General features: G+C 38.0%; 2 protein-coding genes across 4 annotated transcripts in view; both read right to left on the bottom strand.

Annotated features, from left to right (window-relative positions):
* The window catches only part of LOC143715437 (uncharacterized), a 181,494-nt gene that overhangs the window by 90,745 nt on the left and 65,679 nt on the right, over positions 1–25,070 (bottom strand). The gene's annotated exons all lie outside the window — the stretch shown is intronic.
* On the bottom strand, positions 401–24,680 carry LOC143715424 (uncharacterized). Of its 3 annotated transcripts, XM_077207203.1 has the most exons (4): positions 24,149–24,680; positions 2,448–2,491; positions 2,034–2,268; positions 401–1,782 (listed from the first exon to the last, which is right to left on the bottom strand). In XM_077207203.1, the coding sequence occupies exons 3-4, from the start codon at positions 2,116–2,118 to the stop codon at positions 761–763; spliced, it is 1,107 nt and encodes a 368-aa protein (XP_077063318.1). In that variant the 5' UTR covers positions 2,119–2,268; positions 2,448–2,491; positions 24,149–24,680; the 3' UTR covers positions 401–760. The 3 variants fall into 3 exon arrangements, with proteins under 3 accessions (XP_077063318.1, XP_077063320.1, XP_077063319.1); XM_077207205.1 differs by lacking the exon at positions 2,448–2,491; XM_077207204.1 differs by lacking the exon at positions 24,149–24,680 and having other exon boundaries at positions 2,448–2,620.

The following is a 25,070-nucleotide window of genomic DNA, read 5'->3' as shown; positions in this document are numbered from 1 at the left end:
CTGCACTGATTGAATAAAATAAAATAAAATAAAACCTGCTCCAGAACAGGTTAGCCGTGTAGCGCAAGTTATGGTGATGAACACAACTAATAACCAATCCACTTTGTTGAGCCCGAAAAAGCCAGAGTTTGCACAAACTAATCTCAAACTTTACCTGTTAGCAACTGAAACCAACTTTGTGCAACAGGCCACAGGAGGCTCTGTTGTTTTACTAGAGACAAAGAACTGCCTTACACTGACAGCTAAATGAGAAGTCAGAAAGTTACAACTTAAAAACAACTTCCACAAAACTAACATCTCAGAATTAAAGTTTATTTCACTATACATTTGCTTTATCTGAATCTCACAATTTATTTTAATCATTGGATCTGTAGAAACCTTTTAAATCACAGAATCACACATTGTCAGTGAAATTTTATTTGTTGTTATTGTACAGTTAGTGTGCATACATTTGTATATGTAATAACAGGCTTTATGTAACTTAAAAAAAAAAAAAAAAAAAAAAAAAAAAAAACCTGAACTAATTCAGGGAATTGTTTCATATATTAACAATAACTGATTATTGTTGTTTTTCTGCATTTCTTTCCAGTCTCTTTTCATTTTGGTATTTCATTAAACAAGCGTTCAATCAAAATAATTTTCAATAATATTTTTGTTCTCCAACATATAAAACGCAAATCTTGTGGCATTTCACAGTAACACTAGTTTATTAGTTAACTAACTACACATTTACTTTATGGGAATCTAACAAAACATTTGCTCACTGTGACACAGAACAATGCTTTTTAATATGATTAACTAGATTATTTGATTTGGTGAAACTCTTCTCACACTGAGTACAGTGGTACGGCTTCTCTCCAGTATGAACTCGCTCATGTTCTTTCAGAGATCCAGACTGAGTGAAACTCTTGTCACAATATGAGCACTTGTAAGGTTTTTCTCCAGTATGAATTCGTTGGTGCTCTTTCAGATGATCATATCTAGTAAAACTCTTCCCACAGTCAAAGCACACATGATCTCTCACTCCATTGTGTGTTTTCTGGTGCTGTTTAAACCTGCCCAGCCTTGAAAAACTCTTTCCACACTGAGTGCATGGATACGGTTTCTCTCCAGTATGAATTCTCATGTGTGTCTTAAGGTTTACTTTCCGTGTGAAACTCTTACCACACTGAGTACAGTAGTACGGCTTCTCTCCAGTATGAACTCGTTCGTGTGATTTCAGGTTTCCAGACTGAGTGAAATTCTTGTCACAATATGAGCACTTGTAAGGTTTTTCTCCAGTATGAATTCTTTGGTGCTGTTTCAGTTGGTCAGTTCTAGTAAAGCTCTTCCCACAGTCAAAGCACACATGATCTCTCACTTCATTATGTGTTTTCTTGTGATGACTAAAACTGTCCAGCCGTGAATAACTCTTTCCACAGAGAGAACACACATAAGGCTTCTCATCTGAATGAACTTTCAGGTTATCTTTTAGTTTTGATGATGAAATAAAATCTTTACCACACTGATCACAGTTAAATGTTTTTTCTCCAGAGTGAATAAGCAGATGATAACTGAGAGTTGATGAATGAGAAAAACTCTTTCCACACTGAGTGCATGTATATAGTTTCTCTCCAGTGTGAATTCTCATGTGTGTGTTAAGGTTTCCTTTGTGTGTGAAACTCTTTCCACACTGAGTGCAGGTGTGTGTCTTTTTGGCTTTTGTTCTTAGAATTGTAAAGTTACGATGTTCCTCCTCCTCTTCATTCAGTTCTTGTCTTTGCTCTTTCATTCTCACCTGGTCTAAAATACACATCAAGTTAGAATTATTTCAAGTGAACCTTTATTTATTAACAGAAAAGTACAGAGATCAGATCTTACACTTTTTGTTCTGCCATTCATTTGTTATTATAGTCAAAATATGTTTGACAACTGCTATATACAAGGTTATGATCCTTTGGATGTATTTCTACATCATTTATCACCCATATACTGCTTATTAATTCACATCAACCAAAGCAGTCAACAATGAAGAATCAAGAATGGACACCAACCTGTTTGTTCCTCAGTATCTTCATGTTTTATTCTGGATGGTTCTGGATCACTCATGTCTTCAATCTCTTCTTTAATAAACTCCATCTTTAACAGTCACACAGATTTCAGCTGCTACTCCTGGAGTTTGTCCTTCTCTTGTAGGATGATGGGAATATTCCCAGTATTTATTGGTGAATTGTTGTGGGAGGGGCTTCACTGCAGGTGTGAACTGTGATCACTGTGTTTTTATCCAATCTGCATTTAAAAAGTACAGGGTCATCATGTTTAACTGAGCTGCTTAAAAGCCTCTTTGTCTCCAAAAGTTCCCTGTTTTCAGCTCATTCATTATGGTGATGTCTGACATCTTCAGTAAATTGGCACATTAAATAGTTTTATTGGAGTCAACAGGCTGAAACAAACTACAGCATCATCACCTTTAACTTCAGTTCTTGTCTTTGCTCTTTCACTTCCATCGGGTCTGAAACATTAACACATATTCAGTCTTTAGAATGAGTTCTGGAGGATAAATGTTAATTTTCAAGTGAACCCTGATTTAATAACAGAAAACAAGTGAGATCTGTTTATCAAATATCATATTTTTGTCGTACCAAAGGTTAGTTTTGTCATCCTCTTAATAGTCAAAATGTGAATGACAACGGCTGTACAAGATTATGATCTAAGTGCATTTATGTAAATTTTACATAACTTTTATGATTGGTATCTAACAATATATAAATATATATATATAAACTAAGCCAAACAGTCTGTGATAATCATGCATTTGAACTAATTGAAACCATTCATAAAATCAGCCATGATTTTTTTGTGTACACTGTAAAATCTAAAAGTGCCTCAAATATCCTGTCTGGTACTCAATGAGCTCGAAAATGTAATTTAAGTGCCTCAAAGCTCTTTCTCCTATAGTAGGGTTACTGGTGGACCTTTGAAAATCTTTGCGTTTTTTGCTGGATTTTATGGGATCCTTTAAAGGAGGGATGGGCAACTCCGGTCCTCAAGGGCTACTGTACTGCAGAGTTTAGCTCCAACCCTAATTAAACACACCTGAACAAGCTAATCAATGTTTTCAGGATTACAAAAGAATAATTTGTCAGGGTTGGAGCTAAACTCTGCAGGACAGTGGCCCTCGAGGACCGGAGTAGCCCATCCCTGCTTTAAAGGAACACTGCACTGTTTTTTGAAATAGGGCTTATTCACCATCTCCCCTACATTCAGATAGATGGGCAAAAGCATTTTTGTCTCAGTGCATGAATTGTCCTGGTTTGGCAGCCCCGACGCTAGCTTAGCATAATGAATGGAATCCTATGTCCAGCTGACTTGAAGTAAGTAGGCCTAATGTTCATGTTTTTGCCCTTCGAAATACTATAATAGTTAAAAGACATAACTAAACATGAGACTATGTGTATTGTGATGCATTATTATTCTGCTAGATAAAAATGGATTATCATGCAGTAACTTACAATATTTGCTCGGAGCGTGTGTGTGACAGTGATTCATGCGCATGCATGTCAGTCCGCGCAGCATCGCACGTCAAGTTTGTAGAGAGCTTTATTCAGTCCATTTTAAATTCTGATATATTACCTAAGAAGAAGAAAAGCAACGAAATTGTCTGACATCCATGAGTGCATGTTCACAGAGGAAAACAACTGAAAAACAGCGCGGGTTGTTCTCTAAATACTCGACAACGACGGAATCCAACGGTGTGGGCAAAGTATAAGGCGTGTATTAAATTTTATGAAATATTCCGGAAAAAAAGTATAAACACGGCATAGATGGCAAGTTCAGCAGCTGGAATTAGCTGAGGTGAGATGGCTTACAGAGACCAGACAAACGGCTAGTGACAGCAGCGGCAATCAACCTGTCACTCAAGTGGCCACACCCTTGATTATGCAGCATTTTAAGGCTTAATATAATTGAAACGGATGAGTTATAAATAAATTCACCCCTCACAGTTGTCATGAAGGGCAAAATTAGCTGTATAGACCAAAACAACTTTTTGCACCAGGCTGTAAACATATTTTTTTTCTGCTGTAAAGTTGGGCATATTAACATGGGGGAGATACAGATTTGACTCACTTTTGCAGCCAGCCGATGAATTGCAGTTTATTTCACTTCCTTCTTGGCTTCAAGAGAGACCGGGAGGTTGCCGCTTGGTTGCGACGCTCGCTTTACGGCATTGCCTCGTGTAATGTGTATGCAGTAGTTTCAGCGAAGAGAGTGATTGCACTCAAGAGCTCCTGGTTTTGGTCATATACACCAATTTAAGGTTTGGTGAGGTAAATATAAATTCTCATACCAGTGAACAAAATGTTTTAATGTTATATTTGCGTATTACATACTGACTTCCTGCTCAGCTACTGTTCGGGCGCTCTCGTTTACTGCTCCACGCTTTGCTCTATCGCTTTTATATTTCTATATTTTATCTCCTTTTATCACCTAATTTTAACTTCAGCAAATCAGCACAGTGCTCAAACGCTTGGATTACTACAAAAAAAAGCAGAATTATTTTATTCGACCAGCCTCCCACTGAAAGCTTACATTCCGGGGAAGAGAAAACACAACTGCCTACATTCATAAGGATAAGAAAATGCCTCCTCTGGAATCTACTTGCTGCTCCAACTGCCACAGTCTTTTACAAAGTATTGTAATTCTTGAAACAAAGTTAATTGCGGGACCACCAAACCAGACGGAACACACAACAGAGCTTCGTCATGGACGCCCTCAGCATACAGCCGGTGAGTCCCATGAATCTAATGCTTCTCGACAGGCCATACTGAGTGTAGAGAAACAAGCCGGTCGACTTACTAATCGATGGCACAAACAGGGTGCGAGACCCAAAGGCACTCGAGACATCAGATTGTCACGAGCATCACATATTACTGCAGTAGCATCCTCTACCCCAGATACGGTTCTGACAAGGACTGCAAACACTGGTCTCCTACCACCGCCTATACATCTTGAGAACAGATTTGAAGTATGAATGAATGAGGAATCCCCAAATTTGATGAATGTGATCGAACACAGACTGAATCAGCCAGTAGCTAACACTGATGCTAACTGGGGATCAAGGTCGAGCAGACAGCAGCACTCAGCTCAGAGCGCAGCCGGGCCCAGGACTCTGATAGTGGGCGACTCCGTAATCAGAAACATTAATAGCAGGGATACAACAACATGCTGCCTTCCACAAGCAACAACATCTGATGTAAACAGGGAACTTCAGAACATTCTGATGAAACATAAGACTGCAAATCGACTCATCATTCATGTGGGGAAGAATGATATTCATAAAGAGCAGTCGGACTTCTTAAAAAGGATTTCAATTCACTTTTTTTTGAAACACTTAAAAGACTGAAAGTTCAGACATTCATCAGTGGACCACTCCCAGCAAGAGGAACAAACAGGTTTTCACGGTTGCTTGGGCTTAATACATGGCTGCAAAAAACCTGCAATATAAAAGGAGTGAACTTTATTGACAACTTCAATCTTTTCTGGAGTCAGAGGCAACAGTTTCAACAGGATGGCCACCACCCAAACAAACTTGGTTCAAGAGTGCTAAAGGACAATATCTACTTCTCCCTCCGTCATCCTTCTGCAATGTGTGCCAATCCATTCAACCTGAATGGCACACACACACCTGGATACAGTATGAATGACCACAGGATTTCACTTCAGCACCTGAATGGACATGCGGTTGACACATCACACAAGGACAGTGATAACACCACTCAGCCACAACAACCTCTGCTCACGGACACAATCTCAGCTGAGCCCGGCCCAGAGAGCTCACCACAGACAGACTGTGACATACTAGCACTGCTCCAAGATACAGCACCCAAGGACGACTTTCTGGAAAACAGCCAGTGAAACCAGGACAGCATATTACAGCCTCCAATAACACCAGAGCAACAACCCCTCTCACCAGAAACGTTATCCCTCTCTCCAGCATCTCCACTTCTGTGCTTCTCAGAGAAAATGGAACAACTGGTGCATGCTGGAACTAGACTATCCCACTCTTTTGCTGCGAGCCCCCAGATACCAACCAAAAAAACGCCAGGCCCCACAACCACCAAAGCCTGCGGGCCCAGCTCGCCCTCTCCCTCCCCCTGTGAGAGCTCTTCGGCCTCTGCCACAGCGCCAGGGCCCACACCCTCCTCCAGCGGCTCGAGGTGAACCAAAAAAAACTGATACCAGCTCTCAATGATATGTGTCGGGTCCCCGCTATGATAACAATAACTTTCTCAAATGTTTACAGAACAAGCGGGAACCCAGTGTGCCTGTATCTTTTTCTATTGCTGTTCGATTACATGATAGAAAGTCTAAGGCCTTCAAAAGCCGTACAGCAAACCCATCTAATCTGGTGCCTATTACACGACATACTAAGATTGCTGTGGGGACAAAAAGTAAGACTGTTAAGTTAGCACTTTTAAACATCCGCTCACTTAAAAATAAATCACTTTTAGTCAACGACTTAATAACCACATACAACCTGGATTTTATGTTGCTAAATGAAACTTGGCTAGAAGACAGCTGCAGTGCAACAGTCCTCAATGAAACTACCCCTCCTAACTTTACTTTTATGAGTGTCTGCAGAGCTGTCAGAAGAGGCGGAGGTTTAGCTGCTCTTTATAAAGATGTCTATCAATGTAAGCAAATATCATTTGGGAATTACCCGTCTTTCGAATATCTGGGTATTGTGTTAAAAGGTGCTCCACGCATTTTACTTATCATTGTTTACAGGCCTCCAAAATTCTCTCCAGCTTTTGCTGAGAACTTAACAGAACTGTTATCAACAATTTCCTCAGAGTTTGACTGCTTTGCCATTGCTGGAGATTTTAACATTCACATAGATAATGCAGAAACCAATATGGCAAAAGAAATCAAAACTGTTTAAAAACTTTTGATCTGACTCAGCATGTACATGGACCCACACATAATCGTGGACACACTCTAGATTTACTTATCAGTAAGGGTCTAAACATTTCATCAATTGTTATTAAGGATGTAGCACTGTCTGATCATTATGTATTTTCTTTGATATATTGATCTCTCCTGCCATTGAAGCTAGATCTTTGTCTGTCAAGAAGAGGTGCTTAAATGAGAAAACTAGTGTACTATTTATGAAGGCTATATCTTTAACACCAAGCATATCTGCTGACTCTGTTGATTTTCTCCTTGATTCTTTTAACTCAAAAGTCAAGAGTGTAATTGATGATATTGCTCCTGTGAAAGACAGGAAGAAGAATGGCAGACAAAAAGCACCTTGGAAAAACTCAACAGCAGTGCAAAATATGAAAAGACAATGCAGAAAAGCAGAGCGCATGTTGCGGAAGACAAAACTTGTAGTCCATTATAAGATATACAAAGACAGCATCCATGCTTTCAATAAGGAACTAGGCAAAGCTAGACAGACTTTCTTCTTGAATATTATAAACAGCAATATAAACAACACGCGCATTCTTTTTGATACTGTAGAGAGACTGACTAACCCCCCAAACCAGATTCCCAGTGAAATGCTCTCAGAGAGCAAGTGCAGTGAGTTTGCTTCCTTCTTCTCTGAGAAAATCAACAATATCAGAAAGGTGATCAGCTCACCCTTGAGTTGCGCTGGGGTCAGGCAGATCAGACAACAGCCTGAGAAACTAGCCACTATGTCTGATTTCGAAGAAATTGATGGCAAAATTTTGGAAGAAACCGTACAGCACCTAAAAACATCAACCTGCGCCCTTGACGCACTTCCCACATCTTTTTTCAAAAATGTGTTACACAGCTTAGAAGCAGATCTCCTAGAAGTGGTAAATGCCTCACTTCTCTCTGGGAGTTTTCCGACCTCCCTGAAAACTGCAGTTGTCAAGCCCCTCCTGAAAAAGAGCAATCTGGATAAGACCATATTAAACAACTATAGACCGATCTCAAATCTTCCTTTCATAGGCAAGATCATTGAAAAAGTTGTCTTCAATCAGCTGAACAAATTCTTAAGCTCCAATGGATACTTTGACAATTTTCAATCTGGTTTCCGACCGCACCACAGTACAGAGACCGCGCTCATAAAGATAATAAATGTTATTCGCTTAAATACTGATGCAGGCAAATTATCAGTGCTGGTACTACTCGACCTCAGTGCTGCATTTGACACTGTCGATCACAACATACTTCTTGACAGGCTGGAAAACTGGGTCGGGCTTTCTGGGATAGTCCTAAAATGGTTCAGGTCATACTTAGAAGGCAGAGGTTATTATGTGAGTATAGGAGACCATAAGTCTGAGTGGACATCCATGACATGCGGAGTCCCTCAAGGCTCAATTATTGCGCCACTCCTATTCAACCTGTACATGCTGCCAATGAGCCAAATAATGAGAAAGAACCAAATTGCTTACCATAGTTATGCAGACGACACACAGCTCTACTTATCCCTATCGCCTAACGATTACAGCCCCATTGACTCCCTTTGCCAATGCATTGATGAAGTAAACAATTGGATGTGCCAAAACTTTCTTCAGTTAAACAAAGACAAAACTGAAGTCATTGCGTTTGGAAACAAAGATGAAGTTCTCAAGGTGAACGCATACCTTCAGTCTGGGGGTCAAACAACTAAAAATCAAGTCAGGAATCTGGGTGTGTCTCTAGAGTCAGACCTTAGTTTCAGTAGTCATGTCAAAGCAATAACTAAATCAGCATACCATCACCTGAAAAATATTGCAAGAATTAGATGCTTTGTTTCCAGTCAAGACTTAGAAAAACTTGTGCATGCTTTCATCCCCAGTAGGGTGGATTATTGTAATGGACTTCTCACTGGCCTTCCCAAAAAGACCATAAGACAGTTGCAGCTCATACAGAACGCTGCTGCTAGGATTCTGAGCAGAACCAGAAAATATGAACACATCACACCAGTCCTCAGGTCTTTACACTGGCTGCCAGTTACATTTAGGATTGATTTTAAAGTATTATTACTGATATATAAATCATTCAATGGCCTAGGACCTCAATACATTGCAGATATGCTCAGTGAATATAAACCCAACAGATCACTCAGATCATTAGGATCACATCGGCTAGAAATACCAAGGGTTCACTTTAAGCATGGCGAGTCTGCTTTTAGCTATTATGCCAGCCGCAGCTGGAACCAGCTTCCAGAAGAGATCAGATGTGCTCCTACAGTAGTCACATTCAAATCCAGACTCAAAACACAACTGTTTAGCTGTGCATTTACTTAATGAGCACTGTGCCACTGTTCGTCCGACTGTTTGCACTGTATTTTATGTTTTAATTACTCTGATTTCATTTGATTATTTCTGTATTTTATCTTTTATTCTAAACTGTTTTAATTATTCTGATTTCTTTTGATTATTTTAATTTCTTCTATGTAAAGCACTTTGAATTACCATTGTGTATGAAATGTGCTATATAAATAAACTTGCCTTGCCTTGCCTTGCCTACATATGTGTGTTCAATGGGAAATGTTTTATAGATCGTCTTTTAAGGACGCCTGTGAGTGTATGTGTGAGCTGGTTTGATCACGTGTGGGACACATGTTGTAATGAATGTTAATTAAATTTTTTCGCCTTATTCAAAGCCCAGCAGGGCCGGCCCGAGGCATAAGCGAACTAAGCGGCTCTTGGGGCCCCCTGGCCACCAGGGGGCCCCCCAATCGAGTTTAATCTTTTTTTTTTTTTTTTAGATGACTTAAACAAGTGACATAAATGAATGAATGAATATGAATGAATAATTCAAGACAAGAAAATTCTGATTTCATGATCAATATACCTGCCAACAACTGCTGCGGTGTCTGCCAGCGTTTAAGTCATGCGCACAATCTAGTCACCTCGCGAGTGCATAGACAATTCGTGCGCAACTGCGCATAGTCACGGTATCGGTTTAAGTTGGAGAAAATAGCCGCAGGGGAACTTAACCTTCTTGGTGTAAGGTTAGCAGTTTGAATAAATAATAAACATAGCAGTTTGAACTCTTCTCCACTTTATTATACCACACATCAGATCACTAACTCCAAAAACCCACGACACTCCAGTACCAAGTGCGCACGACCAATTCCTATCTACGGCAAGCCACGAGGGGAAAAATAGATTGCATACACACATACAATGAGCGCCAGTACATTACCGGTATTATAGTAACAGACTTTTTTGGATTCTGTCATGTACAATCCAACAAAGTCTGTTACAATAATAATAATAAAAAAGATTTTGAGGACAGTTACACTGTATTGAGACAGTAGAGAAATAATAATAATAATATATTTTACAGTTTTCTCCCTCGGTAGCGCACAGCAGAATAAGAGTCCTCCGCTGCTGATGATGTGCGGATTCTTAACTCGTTTATTGCAACTACATTTAATCTTTTTCTCATCAAACAACCAGACTAACGAATGGCTCGACACAACCCGTACCGGGGAAGAGCCTACAGGGCTTTCTTCTGTGTACAACAGCAGTGCTCAAGTGCCAGGGGGTCCGTGAAATAATTAGCTATTTCCCTATTTTCCGGACTGAAAAGTCACGTTTTTTATCATAAGCACGCTGTGATTTATTCCTAAGTGATTTAGGCTTATATAATGCATTTTACTTCAGATAATCTAAATGCTGACTTTCAAAAGTAGGCTCGCCAAAAAGGCTGATCGCTGTATTTTGGTTTATTTTATGGTGTGCGCCAGAAAGATGTTCAATGAGACAGAGACACGCTTAAGCAGCTCATCGGGTTGTTTTCTTTATTTTTCAAAGGCATAACATTTTGTAGTCATTTTGAATGTACACAAATTAAAATATACATTTTACTGTTTGGAATGACAAAGTATTAAACGACAGAGTATTAAGTTATTTCCCCAGCCGAGGAACAAATCCAAGTGATGGCGCCAGCGCATCGCACTTACACAACATATTATCAGTTCACTTCTGGCATTACAAACTTGACACGCAGCCTGTTCATTATTAAAATAAAACAGCCAACCAAACATATAAAAAGTTATTCTGCCTAATTTTATTCGTCTTTTGTACAATATAAAGACTGTGCTGGTCAGTCATAACTTTCTGTTCTTCCAAACTCATTTCCCTTGAAGATGCTGATTTAGCCTTTGTCTATATTAGGACTCGACTGAAGTACGAAGCCTTCTTTACATTAATTGTTAGCATCTAAATGTTACATTGCAAATATGGAAACGTTGGGCCAAATGAGAGATGCGCAAACCTGGTGCGAAACCAACGTCGGTACAGTTTCAGTTTTGATTCAAATAAATTTGTTTAGGCTTCGTGTTTAAAATAGGCTAAATGTTGTTTGTAATAAAGGGCACAATAGGCTATTTTGATAGGCTACTATGTATATTTTTTATTATATGTGGCTACATTTTTTTAGTCTTGTTGTTTTCTTAATAGGATAGGCTACCATTCATTTAAAGATTTGACATAGGTTACAGTAAGGGGAAGTAAAATACACATAGCATGTCATTAATAGGGTTTATAATGTTCATTTAGTATTTTATTTACCGTTCTTTTACACTATTTCTGAATAGGCTAATTATAAAATGCGTTTTTTACAATGTGACGCGCACGTGTTTTTTACTCTTAGCATGACCCGGTGCCCCACGCACAAGCGCGCATCCTTTAGATTATAGGCTAATACATTTGAATAAAACACAAGGCCTACGTCATAAAACTCAGAAGAGTATGCATTTTAATATCCATGATGGTCTCTGTTCTCTAGTTGTTAGATAGTCTGGCTGATGACAGTTCATGCGTGAACAACGTTAGGCCTATTATAGGCAATTAATTATTCTTTCCTTTTAATATTAGTGTTTAAAATATTTAATTTACAATTAATTATATAATTTTTTAAAACTTACTGGGCGAAGGCGACCATGCTAGCAGCCGTCATTTAGCCTACCCTGCCATACCAACGTAGGTGAATTTAGGCTAGATCTACACAGAAGAAAGCCCTGTAGGCTCTTCCCCGGTACGGTTTGTGTCGAGCCATTCGTTAGTCTGGTTGTTTGATAAGAAAAAGATTAAATGTAGTTGCAATAAACGAGTTAAGAATCCGCACATCATCAGCAGCGGAGGACTCTTATTCTGCTGTGCGCTACCGAGGGAGGACTGATGACGACAGAGTTTGATCTTCGACTGACAAATCAGAGGAAAGGGGCGTTTTATTCTCGCTCACGTGTAGAAATCGAATATTCAAGCTGTTTATTCATTTTTCTACCTCAGAACGAAAAACGAAAATCAAGCTGAATTCTTGTTTTTCGATGTTTGGAAAAAATGAAAAAACAAAAGGAGCTGTTTTTTCTCATTTTTCTACTTTCAATATTTAATCAAAACACGACTGAACGAATGATACACGGATTCAGATAACTAGACTAATGTACTGTTTTTCTTTCATTTGACTATTAGCCTCTTTTGTATTTCATTCCCGTATTTGTATTATACTCAATTGGAGTATTTCATTATTCCAATCTAGGCTATTTCATTTCATTAAATTTGTATTACCAATTGTCTTTCATACCAAATAAGTACACCAAAGAAATCAGAAAGACTTTGTCATTGCTGATTCATTTGTAAATTGAGCATCGCTCATAAAAAGCGATGAAAGTTGAAAAAGAAAAAGATGCGCCGTTTGCATCGCTGCATATAACAAGATTTGGGCCATACAAATTACGGGAGTTTCACGGGAGAAATAACAAAACGGGAAGGGGGCGGGAGATGGATGTGAAATACGGGAGACTCCCGGGGAAAACGGGAGTGTTGACAGGTATGAGCTACACCTGCCAGGAGCTCTACAGACACATAATGAATGAGAAGGCCCTTCTCGAAGCTGCCAGATCAGACAAAAAATATAAATTCAAGATACACTGAATCCGGTAAGAACGCATTTAATCTTTCTAGTCTTTTCTAAAGGAATTTATGTGCTTATTTGGAAATGTTTTTTTTAGCGATTGGATTTTTATTTTCCCTTAATTATTTAGATTGAATAGACCCTTTCTGTTAAAATGAGTTTTATATTACACTGTAAAAAGTAATTGCTGATTCTACTTAAGAAAAACTAGTGCATTTAACTTACTTTGGAAAATTAGTTGATTTAACTTGATTAGACTGTGTACTGTGAACTTTTAGGTGGATGCAATAGTTAAACTAAACAAATCTAGTACATTGTACTTAAGATTGGTAAGTGTATTGTACTAAAGGCATGTTCTCACTGTTGCAAATTTCTGTAGCACAGAAACTGGGCCCTCATTAAATTATAGAATAATTGTTAAAAAATTTATAAAATAGGCATATTTGTGGAAAAAATATCTAATATTTGTGTTACATAAAAGCTTTTTATTTGTTTTCTTCCTAATTGTCCTTTAAATAATGGTCAAGAACCCCCCCCCCACCCCCCCAAAACAAAAATGGCTTGGCCACTGATCAAAATTTGATGTTGTCATTTGATTTGAAGTTCAGTAGGCTAACGTTACGCTCAAAATGTCTGGTCAGCACAAGTCCGGTGCTCGGAAAAGAAAAGAGCAGAAGAGAAGAAGAAAATAGAGGCCTTCGAGTCGAGATGTCCTAAACAAATATTTGTAAAAATGCTGGTGGAATGATCTCCCCACTCTCATCCGCAATGCAGAATCCCTGACAGCATTCAAAAGACAACTGAAAACTCATCTCTTTCCCCTGAGTACTTAACATAAAAAAAAAAAAATCCTTCTCTTTTAAAATCTTTCCTTCCCTTTTAAATCTTCCCTTGTCTGGCTTTGCTACTCTGAGCAATGCCTGAACTTTGTATTTTGAGCACTTCTTGCGTTGTTCTTCCCTCTTCACGATGACTCGCTTACTTTAGTCCTCAGTTGTAAGTCGCTTTGGATAAAAGCGTCTGATAACCCACCCAGCACCAGACGTCATTAAGACGTTGTTTTTTGGGCTAAATCAGGTCGGCCCGTCATAGCCTTCATTTGGCCCAAAAAAAGATGTTGAAAATTGGTCTTTGTTTGGTCCGTCTGATTTGGTCCAAATTTAGCCCAAAACATAGACTTTGAAAAAATGACTTTGTTTGGTCCGTCTGATTTGGTACAAAAAAAAACGCTCTTAGGGCAGCGCCAGAGAATTATTAACGCAGGTGCTGAGGGGGTGCTAGATCATTGACAGGGGAGCTGCGCAATTATGTATAAATAGGCTACTTTTAATAAATGAGCAAAACTTGGCCACTCAATATATAATATTCAATTATTTTAATTACCTCAATTCAGGTTTTAATTTAAATTGAACAAGCACAACATCCAGCATTCAATCAAATATTCTTATGTATTGTTAATAATGTTATTTCAACATAATATCTTGTTATTTCGACATAATATGTGTGCGTGCAACAAGATGTATTTGTAAATCCGGTGACACGCATGCATTGATTTTTATTGCATTTTATTTTTATTAATAAACTAGTGTTCTGTGTCAGCTGCAAAATATGAAGTTGAAGATCTCCATCTCCGTAGTGAACGCGCCTAGTTAGAAAAATGCACATAATTGACAACATAATCAGAGAGTAGCCGAGGCACGGTGCCAGGATTCCAGGTTTGGATGGGCCAGACCAATTGAGTGTGCCTTAAATTAAACGTTATCCAATCACTGTTTAACCTAATAAAAATTACTGACCAATATATCTGTACGTAGGCTATACATAATATAGACTTTAACAGCTTGATGCTCTTTAAATATTTTGTTGCATTGTTAAAAAGTTTCGGTGCATATGGAGTCAGGACGGACCTATCTGCGATCGCTCTCCTTGGTTCTGACCAAAGAAGAGCACTTTTGGAATCTCCATTACGCATCATACCTGGGCTGCGTTTCCCGATAAAAGAAAAAGCGGTGTTCTTTATAAGAGAAGCACTTCAGAAATAGTTGACATTGCATTTATTAGGGCTCATGGGATAGGTAGAGGCGCTGGCGCCGTCCTAGCAACGGCACTGGTCGCGCTAGCTGCGATAGTCGCACTATAGCATCCTGGGGTGGCAGAGACGAAGGTGATGTGGATCTCAGCTCTCCTTCATCTCCTGGTTGCAGCGATGACTCAGAGACTGTACGTGCGCGTTTAATGTACAACGACTGTTGCAACATTGTCTTTTAATTATTTTCACACTTTGACAAGCTAATGATAAGCGCTGAAGCTGCAATATTTCTGGAGACATGGAGTGGGTAAAACATTATTTTGACCACTTGAGTTTGTTTTGTAGAAAGACTTTTTTCTTTTTTAAAGATTTTCGTTTTGTATAAATTGTATCTTACTCTTGATCAATGTTTAATCAACCAATTGCCTGTATTTAATAAATAAGAAGCAAATATATAGCAGATAATGTAATAAGGCGCCGGCACGATCACTTGCATTGCACGACAACTGGAGCATGTTCCGCCACAGAGTGAAGAGTAAAAAATGTAATTGCGATTTTTAATCTAACAATTCTGACTTTTCATTTCAGAATTACGTGTTATAAAGTGGCAATTGCAGGTTAGCTATAAAGTCAGAATTGCGTGATATAGGCCTAAATTTGCAATTGTATGTTAAGTCAAAATTGCGTGATATAAAGTGCGAGAAGCATAGCTTGAAATTCTGACTTTTTTTCACAGAATTGCATGTTTATATCTCGCAATTCTGACTTTATAATATGCAATTAGGAGATATAAAGGCAGAATTAGATGATATAAAGTCACAATTGCGTGTTACAAAATCAGAATTGAATTGTGAGATATGAACTATTCTGGGGTAAAATAAAAAAAAAGCAATTGCGACTTTATTTCAAGCACTTCTGACTTTATAACACGCAATCGCTGCTTTATTTTACGCAATTGCGACTTTATTTCACGAAATTCTGATTTTATACCTCAAAATTCTGACTTTATTTCTCAGAATAAACTCGCAATTGTGAGATAAAAAGTCGCAATTATCTTTTATTAATGTGCGTTATATGTTGAAATGTATGTTATTAAATTAAAATTCCACAAAACAAAACCAAGAAAATATCTTTCTATAAGTGACCCTCAAAATCTAGTTTAAAACAGGCTAAGGCGGTAAAAAGCATAACCAAAGAGGGGGGATGCAGAGATTTTACCGCATCTTTATGAAATTTTCTGATTGTTTAAATGATCAGCCCTTAATGGAGTCATAATGTGCAATTTTCACTTTTCCATGCGAATCAATGTATGTTATAATTGACTAACAATTATACATTGGCCGGGATGCCGATATTCAAAAGTGAAGCGTTTGTTTACCACAGGGTTCTTAAACTAGCCAACGTGCACGCGCTCTCAAATACGAGATTTCAATTTCTCCCCCGACTTGACGTCAAGACGGGGCCTGATATACCATATATGGACACCGCAGAGGAGGCCCGCCCTGCCCCTATCCCCATCATATTCAGTCAAGAAAGATGCAGAAACGTAGTGCACACGTGAGTTGCTCTGTGGTTGACTGTCATAATCCACATTCTAATGTTTTTTCTTTACCCAAAACTGACCAAACTACAAGGGACAAGTGGATAAAATTTATTTTTAATGACGCTGTTCCAACAACCATCTCAACTTGCTCAACGTTAGGTGTCTGCGCTAAACATTTCACAAAAGAATCTTTTACAAATATGGGTCAATATCAGGCGAAGTTGGCATCGAAGCTACGTTTGGAAAAAGGTGCCATTCCAACAATCAGGGACTTGCCTGAATTTGAAACGGTAAGACTGTGTTTTTATTACTATATTTTGTGTAACAAACAGCAGCTAACTACTAATGCGGTTAATGTATGTGATGTAAACACGGGGAATGGACTCTACGAATGCTAGCCACATCTTTCCACTTTGTTTTACACTACAGTAACGTTAGTTACGGTACAGGAGTCCATGCTCAGTGCCTAAAACCATTTGCTAAATGTAATTCTGAAAACAATATACCACAAAACATTATTAGAAAATTATTAAATATCTAAAAAACCACAACGTCAAAAAAGGCAAAAACAACACATTATAGCAAACGTTAATCTCTATAACCACTGTAAGCTGAAAATAAAGAAGACTACATCTCCGTTAATGTAATCTACATTAAATTAAAGCTAAACTTATGTGGGAGAAAATAGCAAAAAACTTTTAGCTCGTTACTGATGTTAATGTATGTCTCAGTCAAAAAAATTGTCTTTACCATTCAGAGACATGTTGATGTAGACGTCCTTCAATTGACTGTTGTTCCTCTTTTGTTTCCAGCTCTGGTTCAGAGTCTGGCTCAAACATAAACGGTTGAATCCCGTAGGTCGCGGCCAGGTCGGGTTCATTAACAACTTGCGCCATGATCTCTTTTTGGAATGATATGCTGAAGTTACCTGCGGTGTCAAGCCCCCTCCTTCCTGCCACCAATCAACGCGCCCCTCATTTGCATTATTAAAATGACCGTCCACGACAGCCAAAACCTCGCATCAGATCTCGCGAGACAATAATGCATTCAGAAATAAGGGTCAAACGAGCTCTGTGTTTATTTTTTTCCAATTTTTCTTTTTTAGAAGGGCATGAAATGACTATAATAGAGCGTGGGTATCAAAGTTAATACTACATTATGACTCCTTTAAAATGTGGGCCCCTAGGCATTTGCCCGCCTTGCCTTGTCTATTGCCTCTGTAAGCAGCGCAACTGTAGCCATGTTTCCATCCACTTGTCAATCGAATTATCTGAAGTTTGGTAAAAAACCTCATGCGAATAAAGCTGATGAAAGTGTGTTTCCATCAAACGGCTTTAAAGCGGATAAAAACCTGTGCGTAATGACGTCACATGCTGTTTTGCGATCAATTCGGTATATTGAATTGATTTGAGACATGTTAAGGTGTTTCCATTCATTTTCTCACCGAATTGCACAACATTCAAGCCAACATTTGCGAACAAAGTTTTACTAGGCAAAATGGATCGCACCATTTGAATTGACGCGTTGTTACATTTTTGGAGAGGTGCACGTCAGGGTACGCCGGAGGGTATGCGCGCTACGCACAGCCTACGCCATAGCTACGGCGTAAGTTTGACGCAGAAGTATAAATTGGGCTTTAGCTTTAACTTATCACTGTTAAAGGTCTATATGAATATAATTCTGAAGTTTTAATACACCCAGACAGTGTTCAATTATGCTAATTCAAGTGTTTTCATGCAAAGAATAAAATTGTCATTACACTGATTGTTGTTAGAATTTTAATTATATTAGTATATATACCTAATAAAATTTGATAAATTTATTTTAATTAAAGAGCGCTTCTAAAGGCCAGCGAAAGCATAGGCTACTGTCAGTTAAGTCCTATTCGGACGCTAATATTGTTTATCATGGGCTCTAAACATTTACAGGGGTAAGTCGGTTATTTTAGTGCCGTCCAAATCCATAATATTAGTGTTTTTTTCTCACCCAACCCGCGTAAAAATCTCTGTCCAAATTAGTACCTTCTGATTTTTGACAAACAGGTCGTGTGGTAATGTAATTGCCGTCTGAATCCACATCTCTGAGTTTACAAGAAGAGATTAAAAATTCACTGTTTAAATCCATTTTGATCACTGCCGAGCACCGTAGCTATGTGACGTACACTTTTATTACTGAAATGCTTGAAAGTATTTACAAGAACAATAGGCCTATTTCATCGCAGCTCACCTCAGCTAACAAAAATGGGAAAGAGAAGAAAGCACATAAAAAAATGGTTATTATGGCAGCAATATATGATACAATTTTAAAATATGTAGGCAAGGCTATTATAGGCTGTTATAGTTTGGATTATTTTTTATAATATCCCATGAGTCCTAGTAAATGCAATTTCAACTATTTCTGAAGTGCTTCTTTTATAAAAAAACAGCGCTTTCTCACATAAACAGCCCCTGCACGAGAGAATAATTGGTTCTCGAGTCATCGATATCAACAGATTCAGCACCATCGCCACGGACAGCAGCCGGTAACGTCGCACGTCAGAAGGTATATCATAAGCAGCTTTCTAAGGTATAGCTCGGCGAACACGCCTAGAAATGGTATACCTTCAGTTAAGTTATACCTTAAGAGTCTTCGTAGCACGCTAAGAGACAACGTAATCGGGAAACTCAACCATAATCTGTTTCCCAAAAGCATCGTAACTTAAGTAGCACTTGAAAATCTTCGTAGAACTACGAGTGCTCGTAATCCCCAAGTGCATCGTAAGAAGACAGAGTTATGAGGTGCAGGACAACCGGCAGATTACACTTTTTATCTAGATTTAACAGATTGCACTGCAACGTGAGTATAATATAAGGTTTTGATTGTACTTTATCGTACACTTTATTGTACTCGTGTTTTGTTTAAATTAATTTATAAATGAAATAGTTAAAAAAGGGAAGAAAAAAAATCTAAATTAAATGAATGAAAAAAAACTTATAAAAGAAGTAATGTGGGATTTACGCTTTAAAGACTGGGCAAAATAGGGATGAATTCCAAAAAATCTGTCAATGACTTGCTGACGTGCAGGAAAACCAGCCATGTATTGGGTATTTCTTGCGGACCTCCTTCCCTGATCTTTGAACACACCTGGTTGCAGTTAGTTTTATTTTTTGAATTTGTTTCTTCAAGTAACAAATCACGAAAGTAACAATTGCTCATATTGTGATTGTGATTTGACGGGAGGCAACTAAAACAACATTGAATTAAGCCATATTCTAATTTATATATTTAAAAAATAATTTCCGCAGTGAAATTATGGTTATAACATCACTGCAGTCTCATGCGCAGATGCGAACCCAAAACGGAAGGGCCTGTGTACCGTTGCCTCTCTAATTAATTATTTTTGAGTAACAAACTGAGCAGAACACAAATGTTTTTCTTTGTCATCATTACAGATGCAATCAAAAAGTGGAACAGCAAGGCCACTAATCACGAGATCTACAAAGCCGTGGGAGACCACCTTATACATGCCCCTGGACGATCTGGCGGTGGGGGATATGTGGCTAAATAATGAGTTTTTCGTGTGTTTTTGTCAATAAATGGTTTCTTGTTATTTTTTTGTCAGTTCTATTTTGAGAGTAATAATAATAATAATAATAATATATAATATAATGAATATATTACATTATAATGCATTTATGCTTGAAATTAGGCTAAAGCCTGAGAAAGACGTCACTTTTCAACCAAATTTCGACTTAAGATGGGCATCTTTTAATAGAGGCCTTTCTAACATGAAAATGATGATTTTCCCCTTTCACTTTTCAAATAAATTTAGACCTAAAATGGACGTCTTTTTATAGACGTCTTTTCAACAACTTGGAAAGGACGTCATTTCCCCTTTCACTTTCAACCACATTTAGACGTAAAATGGACGTCTTTTTATAGACGTCTTTTCAACGACTTGAAAAAGACGGCTTTTCACCTTTCACTTTTCAACCAGAATTTAACGTTGTTTAGACGTCTGGCAAAGTCGTCTTTTCAACGTCTTTTCAACGTGTTTTTGCTGGGTGGGAAATGACTAAATGTAAATGTAAAAAGGTGGTGACAGTGAAGCTGGAACTAACATTAGTAAAGTCAACGTAGAGCAAGGTAAGAAACAGCGCAGCCAACGTTTATGAGTGTTGTCGAAGACCCGGTACTTTGGTACCAAGTCGGTACTCATTTTTTTTTAAACGACAAGCCATGCTACCAAACCCGGTACTTGATGCGCGTGCAGTTGCGTCCTCTTCATAGAAGTGCTGAGACATTGCGACCGGCGGTGCTGCTGATGTGGTGGCTGTAAATCCACTTGTTGATAAGAAAGGAGGCTCTTCATGATGATGAGGAAGTATTAGCAAAGAATTAATTGATTTCTAGCCATTGCATTAGCTTTACAACTAGATATATTTATGGAGATGAGAAATAAAAAGCCGGCTGAAATGCGTCACTGTCGGCATCGGTGAACAGATAATGGGCCAGATCCGAGTCTATTTTTGCTGCGCTGCTCATGCTTAGTTAAAAGTGAAAGCACACTTTTGATGGACAAAAAATAAATATGATTTCACACAAAAAGTGCCCAAAATGCACAGATTTTGCATGTCTAGTGTGTTTTAACAAGAACTGCAGTAGGCTATGTAAGAAAAGAAAATGAAGACATTTATAGAAAATGTACCCATTTAAATGTGTTTTTATTATTCAGTTTAGGTAAAAGTAGGCTATATGGTGTTTTATAAATAAAAAAAGGAAGTCTACTGAAGATAGAAGAGCAGGAGAACAGGAGAGGAAGAGCAAGGGAAAAGGAGAGATCTGGGAGGGGGGGCCCATCTGAGATTATCTTGTCCCGGCCCAGGCAAGACTGTCAGCTGGCCTGACTACCAGTGCCAAAACATGGATGTTTCATTTCCCCTTTAATAACATGCTTTTACTCCAAATTCACTTCATAACGACAGTTGAGCATACTTCTGTGAGATGATGTGGCTTTCTTACACAGAATTAGGCAGTTGTGTGTTTATAAGTCATGTTTAATCAAACAAAGCGTTTCAATCTTCTGTTTATTCAGCTACAGCGACAGGGATTTCCTGGAATGATGTGTGTTATTGTATTTCTGCAGCGGAGCGTATTTGGCGTGTCTGCGTTAGAGCGCCCGCGAGATATATCCAGCTGCAGACCCGCAGCACCACCATTTTCAGAACCCCAGTGCCAGAACCCCAGCGCCAGAACCGGAAGTGAGGGAGGGGCGGAATTATTTACAATGACACAACCATGGTTATTTTTGCAAGTATTTAAAAATATTAAAAATTGTTGCACCTTTTAAATAATATTTAGGGTATGTTTTTATTACACAGTGAGTCACTGCTCGTTGTATGAACTATAACTGGTATGTGACAAATAAAGAGCAAGACAGTGCTCGTGTTGTTTGAAGACGTGAGAGTGCGCGCGCGCGGCCGGGGCTCTCTCTCTCTCTGCTCGTTAAGCGCCCTGTCATGCGCAGCAGTCATTCTATTCCGCCAAAAAGCGGACGATCTGACGGGTTTTAGAAGATTTAATACAACCTGAAACTAAAAAACAGACCCGACCTCTATTTGAGACCGGACTTATATTTACCCAGACCTGCAGCCACACCAGGCGTGTAAAGAGACAATCGTCTATTTGGGTCTCGGCTATTATTTGAAGTACGGTACATTTTTATGGTTTCTTTTAAAACAATGCCGGATTTTCTCTCTCTTTTTAGATTTTTGACATTATTTTACATAAATAAAAATGCATGCTGCACATGTTCTTGTGAAATAAAGTATATTTTATAAAAAATGACCATAAGTTTCAAGCATTATTTTCACGATCAGGAAGTAACTCTCATAATACAATAAAACGGATAACTATATAGAATTATATTACACAAAATCAATGTTTTAAATGCTTATTGTACTATACCTTAATGTATCATTATAATAAGTATAAAGTATGACATTTCGTGTGTAATAATGACGTTTCGTGTCTAAGCAAATTACGCTCCAAAACGTTAGGTGGCGTTACTCGGTTTAGAACGTAAACTCCGCCCCTCACTTCCGGTCCTGGCGCTGGTGTTAGAACGTAAGCTCCGCCCCTTACTTCCGGTTCTGGCGCTGGGGTTCTGAAACTGGTGGTGCTGCGGGTCTGCAGCTGGATACTATTGGAGCCCGCTGGTGTTCAGATGGAGCAGCGTTTACTACGATCAGCCGCACTGCTCTGACAAGCTGCGCATAACATAATCGCAGCCTTTGCTAAATCGCGGTTTCATTGTGATTAATCGTGCAGCCCGTACCACTATTTTTTATTAGGCTAGGCCTAGTTGTTTTAATCATTTTTATTTAATGGGAACTGGAAGCAGAATCATTTGGCGGAACCGAAAGATGCCCATACCTGTTAGACATAAAAATACACGGTCTTTATGTTGTTTCTACATTAATTTGGAGATTAACTTTGAAATGATTAAATAAAAAAATATATTAAAAAGGCAAGTTTTTTTTAATGGTGAACATAACGGAACAAAATTTGTGATAAATCTAGTAAATTTTTGCAATCGATAAAAATAAAAAGGAACATCAATAAGTATTACTCATTTTTCTTTTTATTGAATATTATGTATTTATTTATTTATGTTAATATCTGTGCAATTAATGTGTATTTAGCCTGCCTCTGCCATCCAGCACCCCCCATAACCCCCCAGGTATTTTCAGGTTATATGACAATGTGTAAAACAATTACCAAAAAAAAAAAGTTAGTTTAGACTGCGTGAGGCGAAACCAGAAAAAAAGCACAAAAAGCAAGTTGTTGTTAGCTAGCTGCTATTGTATTCAATTGTATATATTGTAGAAAATTTGACTATTAGTTAAAATAAACTTTTTAATGCTACTTTTTTTATTCCACTTTTTGAAATTGATATTTTTATATACCAAAATAATAATTTGGTTTAGCAAAGGAGAATTTTATCTTACAAAGCTATACAGATCCAGTGGTAAAATCACAGCTTTAAAAAAAAAGGGCAAGAAAGGATGACAGTGTCCGTCGACCACCATCGAAGACCAATTTTAACCCAGGAAAAACCCTGAGTATTGGAAGCAATCGAGAAAGAAAATGGATGCATATCATTCATTATATTGGATCCGTGCATTCCTATTAATAATAAACCCTATAATATAAATCGCAGCTGTTTTTCACCAATGTTAATCAAACAACAAAAAAGAAAGAGAAAATGACTTTTCCTGCTTTAACAAAGATAATTAAATTAATTAGATTTAATGTATACAGTGAAGACTAAATGCATTAATATTTTACATTTGATTATTCAATGTCTGACTCTGTACCTGAATACAAGTAGATTTACCTGAAAAAAAAAAGTAATTTATATCTTTGTTCTATTGTATTTATTACAGATTCACTGTCTTTCAGCTAAAGGATGCATGATAAAAGACACATTAATTACCGTCCTCCCAAACAGTAACTGCAATTCTTCTAAGTTAATAGCCTACACAGGACATGGCTATAAACATACATTAACATCAAAATGAAAACTAAAACCATTTAAACGGAATTTCCACAGACTCAATCCACCATGATATGCAGAGATTTTAAAAAAAAAAAAATTAAAAGCGCTTTAAGCAAACACAACCGAGACAAAGCAACTCGTAATCAGGCATAAGGTCAGGCAACAAACTTACATAAATCAGTCCACAATAGAAAGGCAGCAAAGTATCACGAAGAGAATAAACAGTCCAAGAGTAATCTACGGGAAGACAAAACCACAGGCAGAAACGCTCAGAGATGTTCACCAGGGCAAAACAAAACTTCGCAATGAGAATCTTCTTCTTCATCTGTTTTTTTATTGGCAGTTTGCAAACAAAGTGCATTACCGCCATCTTCTGGATTGAGATGTAAACTCTTTGGGATGTCATTTTATATTATGTTACTAAACAACAAATAAATAAAATAAAAATAATAAAACCTAAACCCTGAGTTTCTTTCATAAAGATCATAACATCTTTAATTATAGATTGTGTGCCAGGAAAACTCAAAAAGTTTTTTTTTTAACAATCCATTTTCTGTTGCCTTCTCTAGTTCTTTTCTTTTTTCAGAGTATTCTACTCACCAAGAGTATATGTTATACATTTCCCTCTTCTCCACAATGAATGCATAATCCAGCCTGGTATGTTCCTATTAACTTCAGGCAGCTGTTTAATCTTGTGTACCATATTCTCAACCTTGTAATCAATGTAATGACACATGTGTCATTCTTTTTGGTGAAATGGTCCCACACACTACGTTTCTTTGCACGCTTCATCCTGTCGTCTGCCCTGGCTCTAACCTCGAGTGTTTTAGCCTGTAGCCTTTACTTTTCGCAAACCTTGTGAGCGCGCGAACCCAAACGCTGTGACCTCGCGCCAAATGTTTTTATTAGTTTATTAAGTACAAACAGGCGAGATATGAAAAATTGAGTGTGAGGGATTTATTCACTTCACACAAAAATATGTTGGAATGAGATGGCTAACTGTAGTAGCGTTTAGCCCACTGTCTATAATAGCCTAATTTAGAGATCACTTTTTTTTAACCGACCGATCAACTTTGATCGGTTAACGTTGAGAC

This window comes from Siphateles boraxobius, unplaced genomic scaffold (genome assembly GCF_051911475.1).
Source record: "Siphateles boraxobius isolate OS27281-9 unplaced genomic scaffold, OSU_SipBor_1 6, whole genome shotgun sequence".
NCBI classification, from domain to species: Eukaryota; Metazoa; Chordata; class Actinopteri; order Cypriniformes; family Leuciscidae; genus Siphateles; species Siphateles boraxobius.
This window is presented reverse-complemented; position numbering and strand designations above follow the sequence as displayed.

What these genes read in the sequence shown, in the direction of transcription:
- LOC143715424 (XM_077207203.1), bottom strand. Translation starts at nt 2,118, where the DNA reads ATGGAGTTTATTAAAGAAGAGATTGAAGACATGAGTGATCCAGAACCA. An exon ending in AGATACTGAGGAACAAACAG is followed by an intron (nt 1,783 to 2,033) that starts GTTGGTGTCCAT and finishes TGTGTATTTTAG; the next exon opens with ACCAGGTGAGAATGAAAGAG.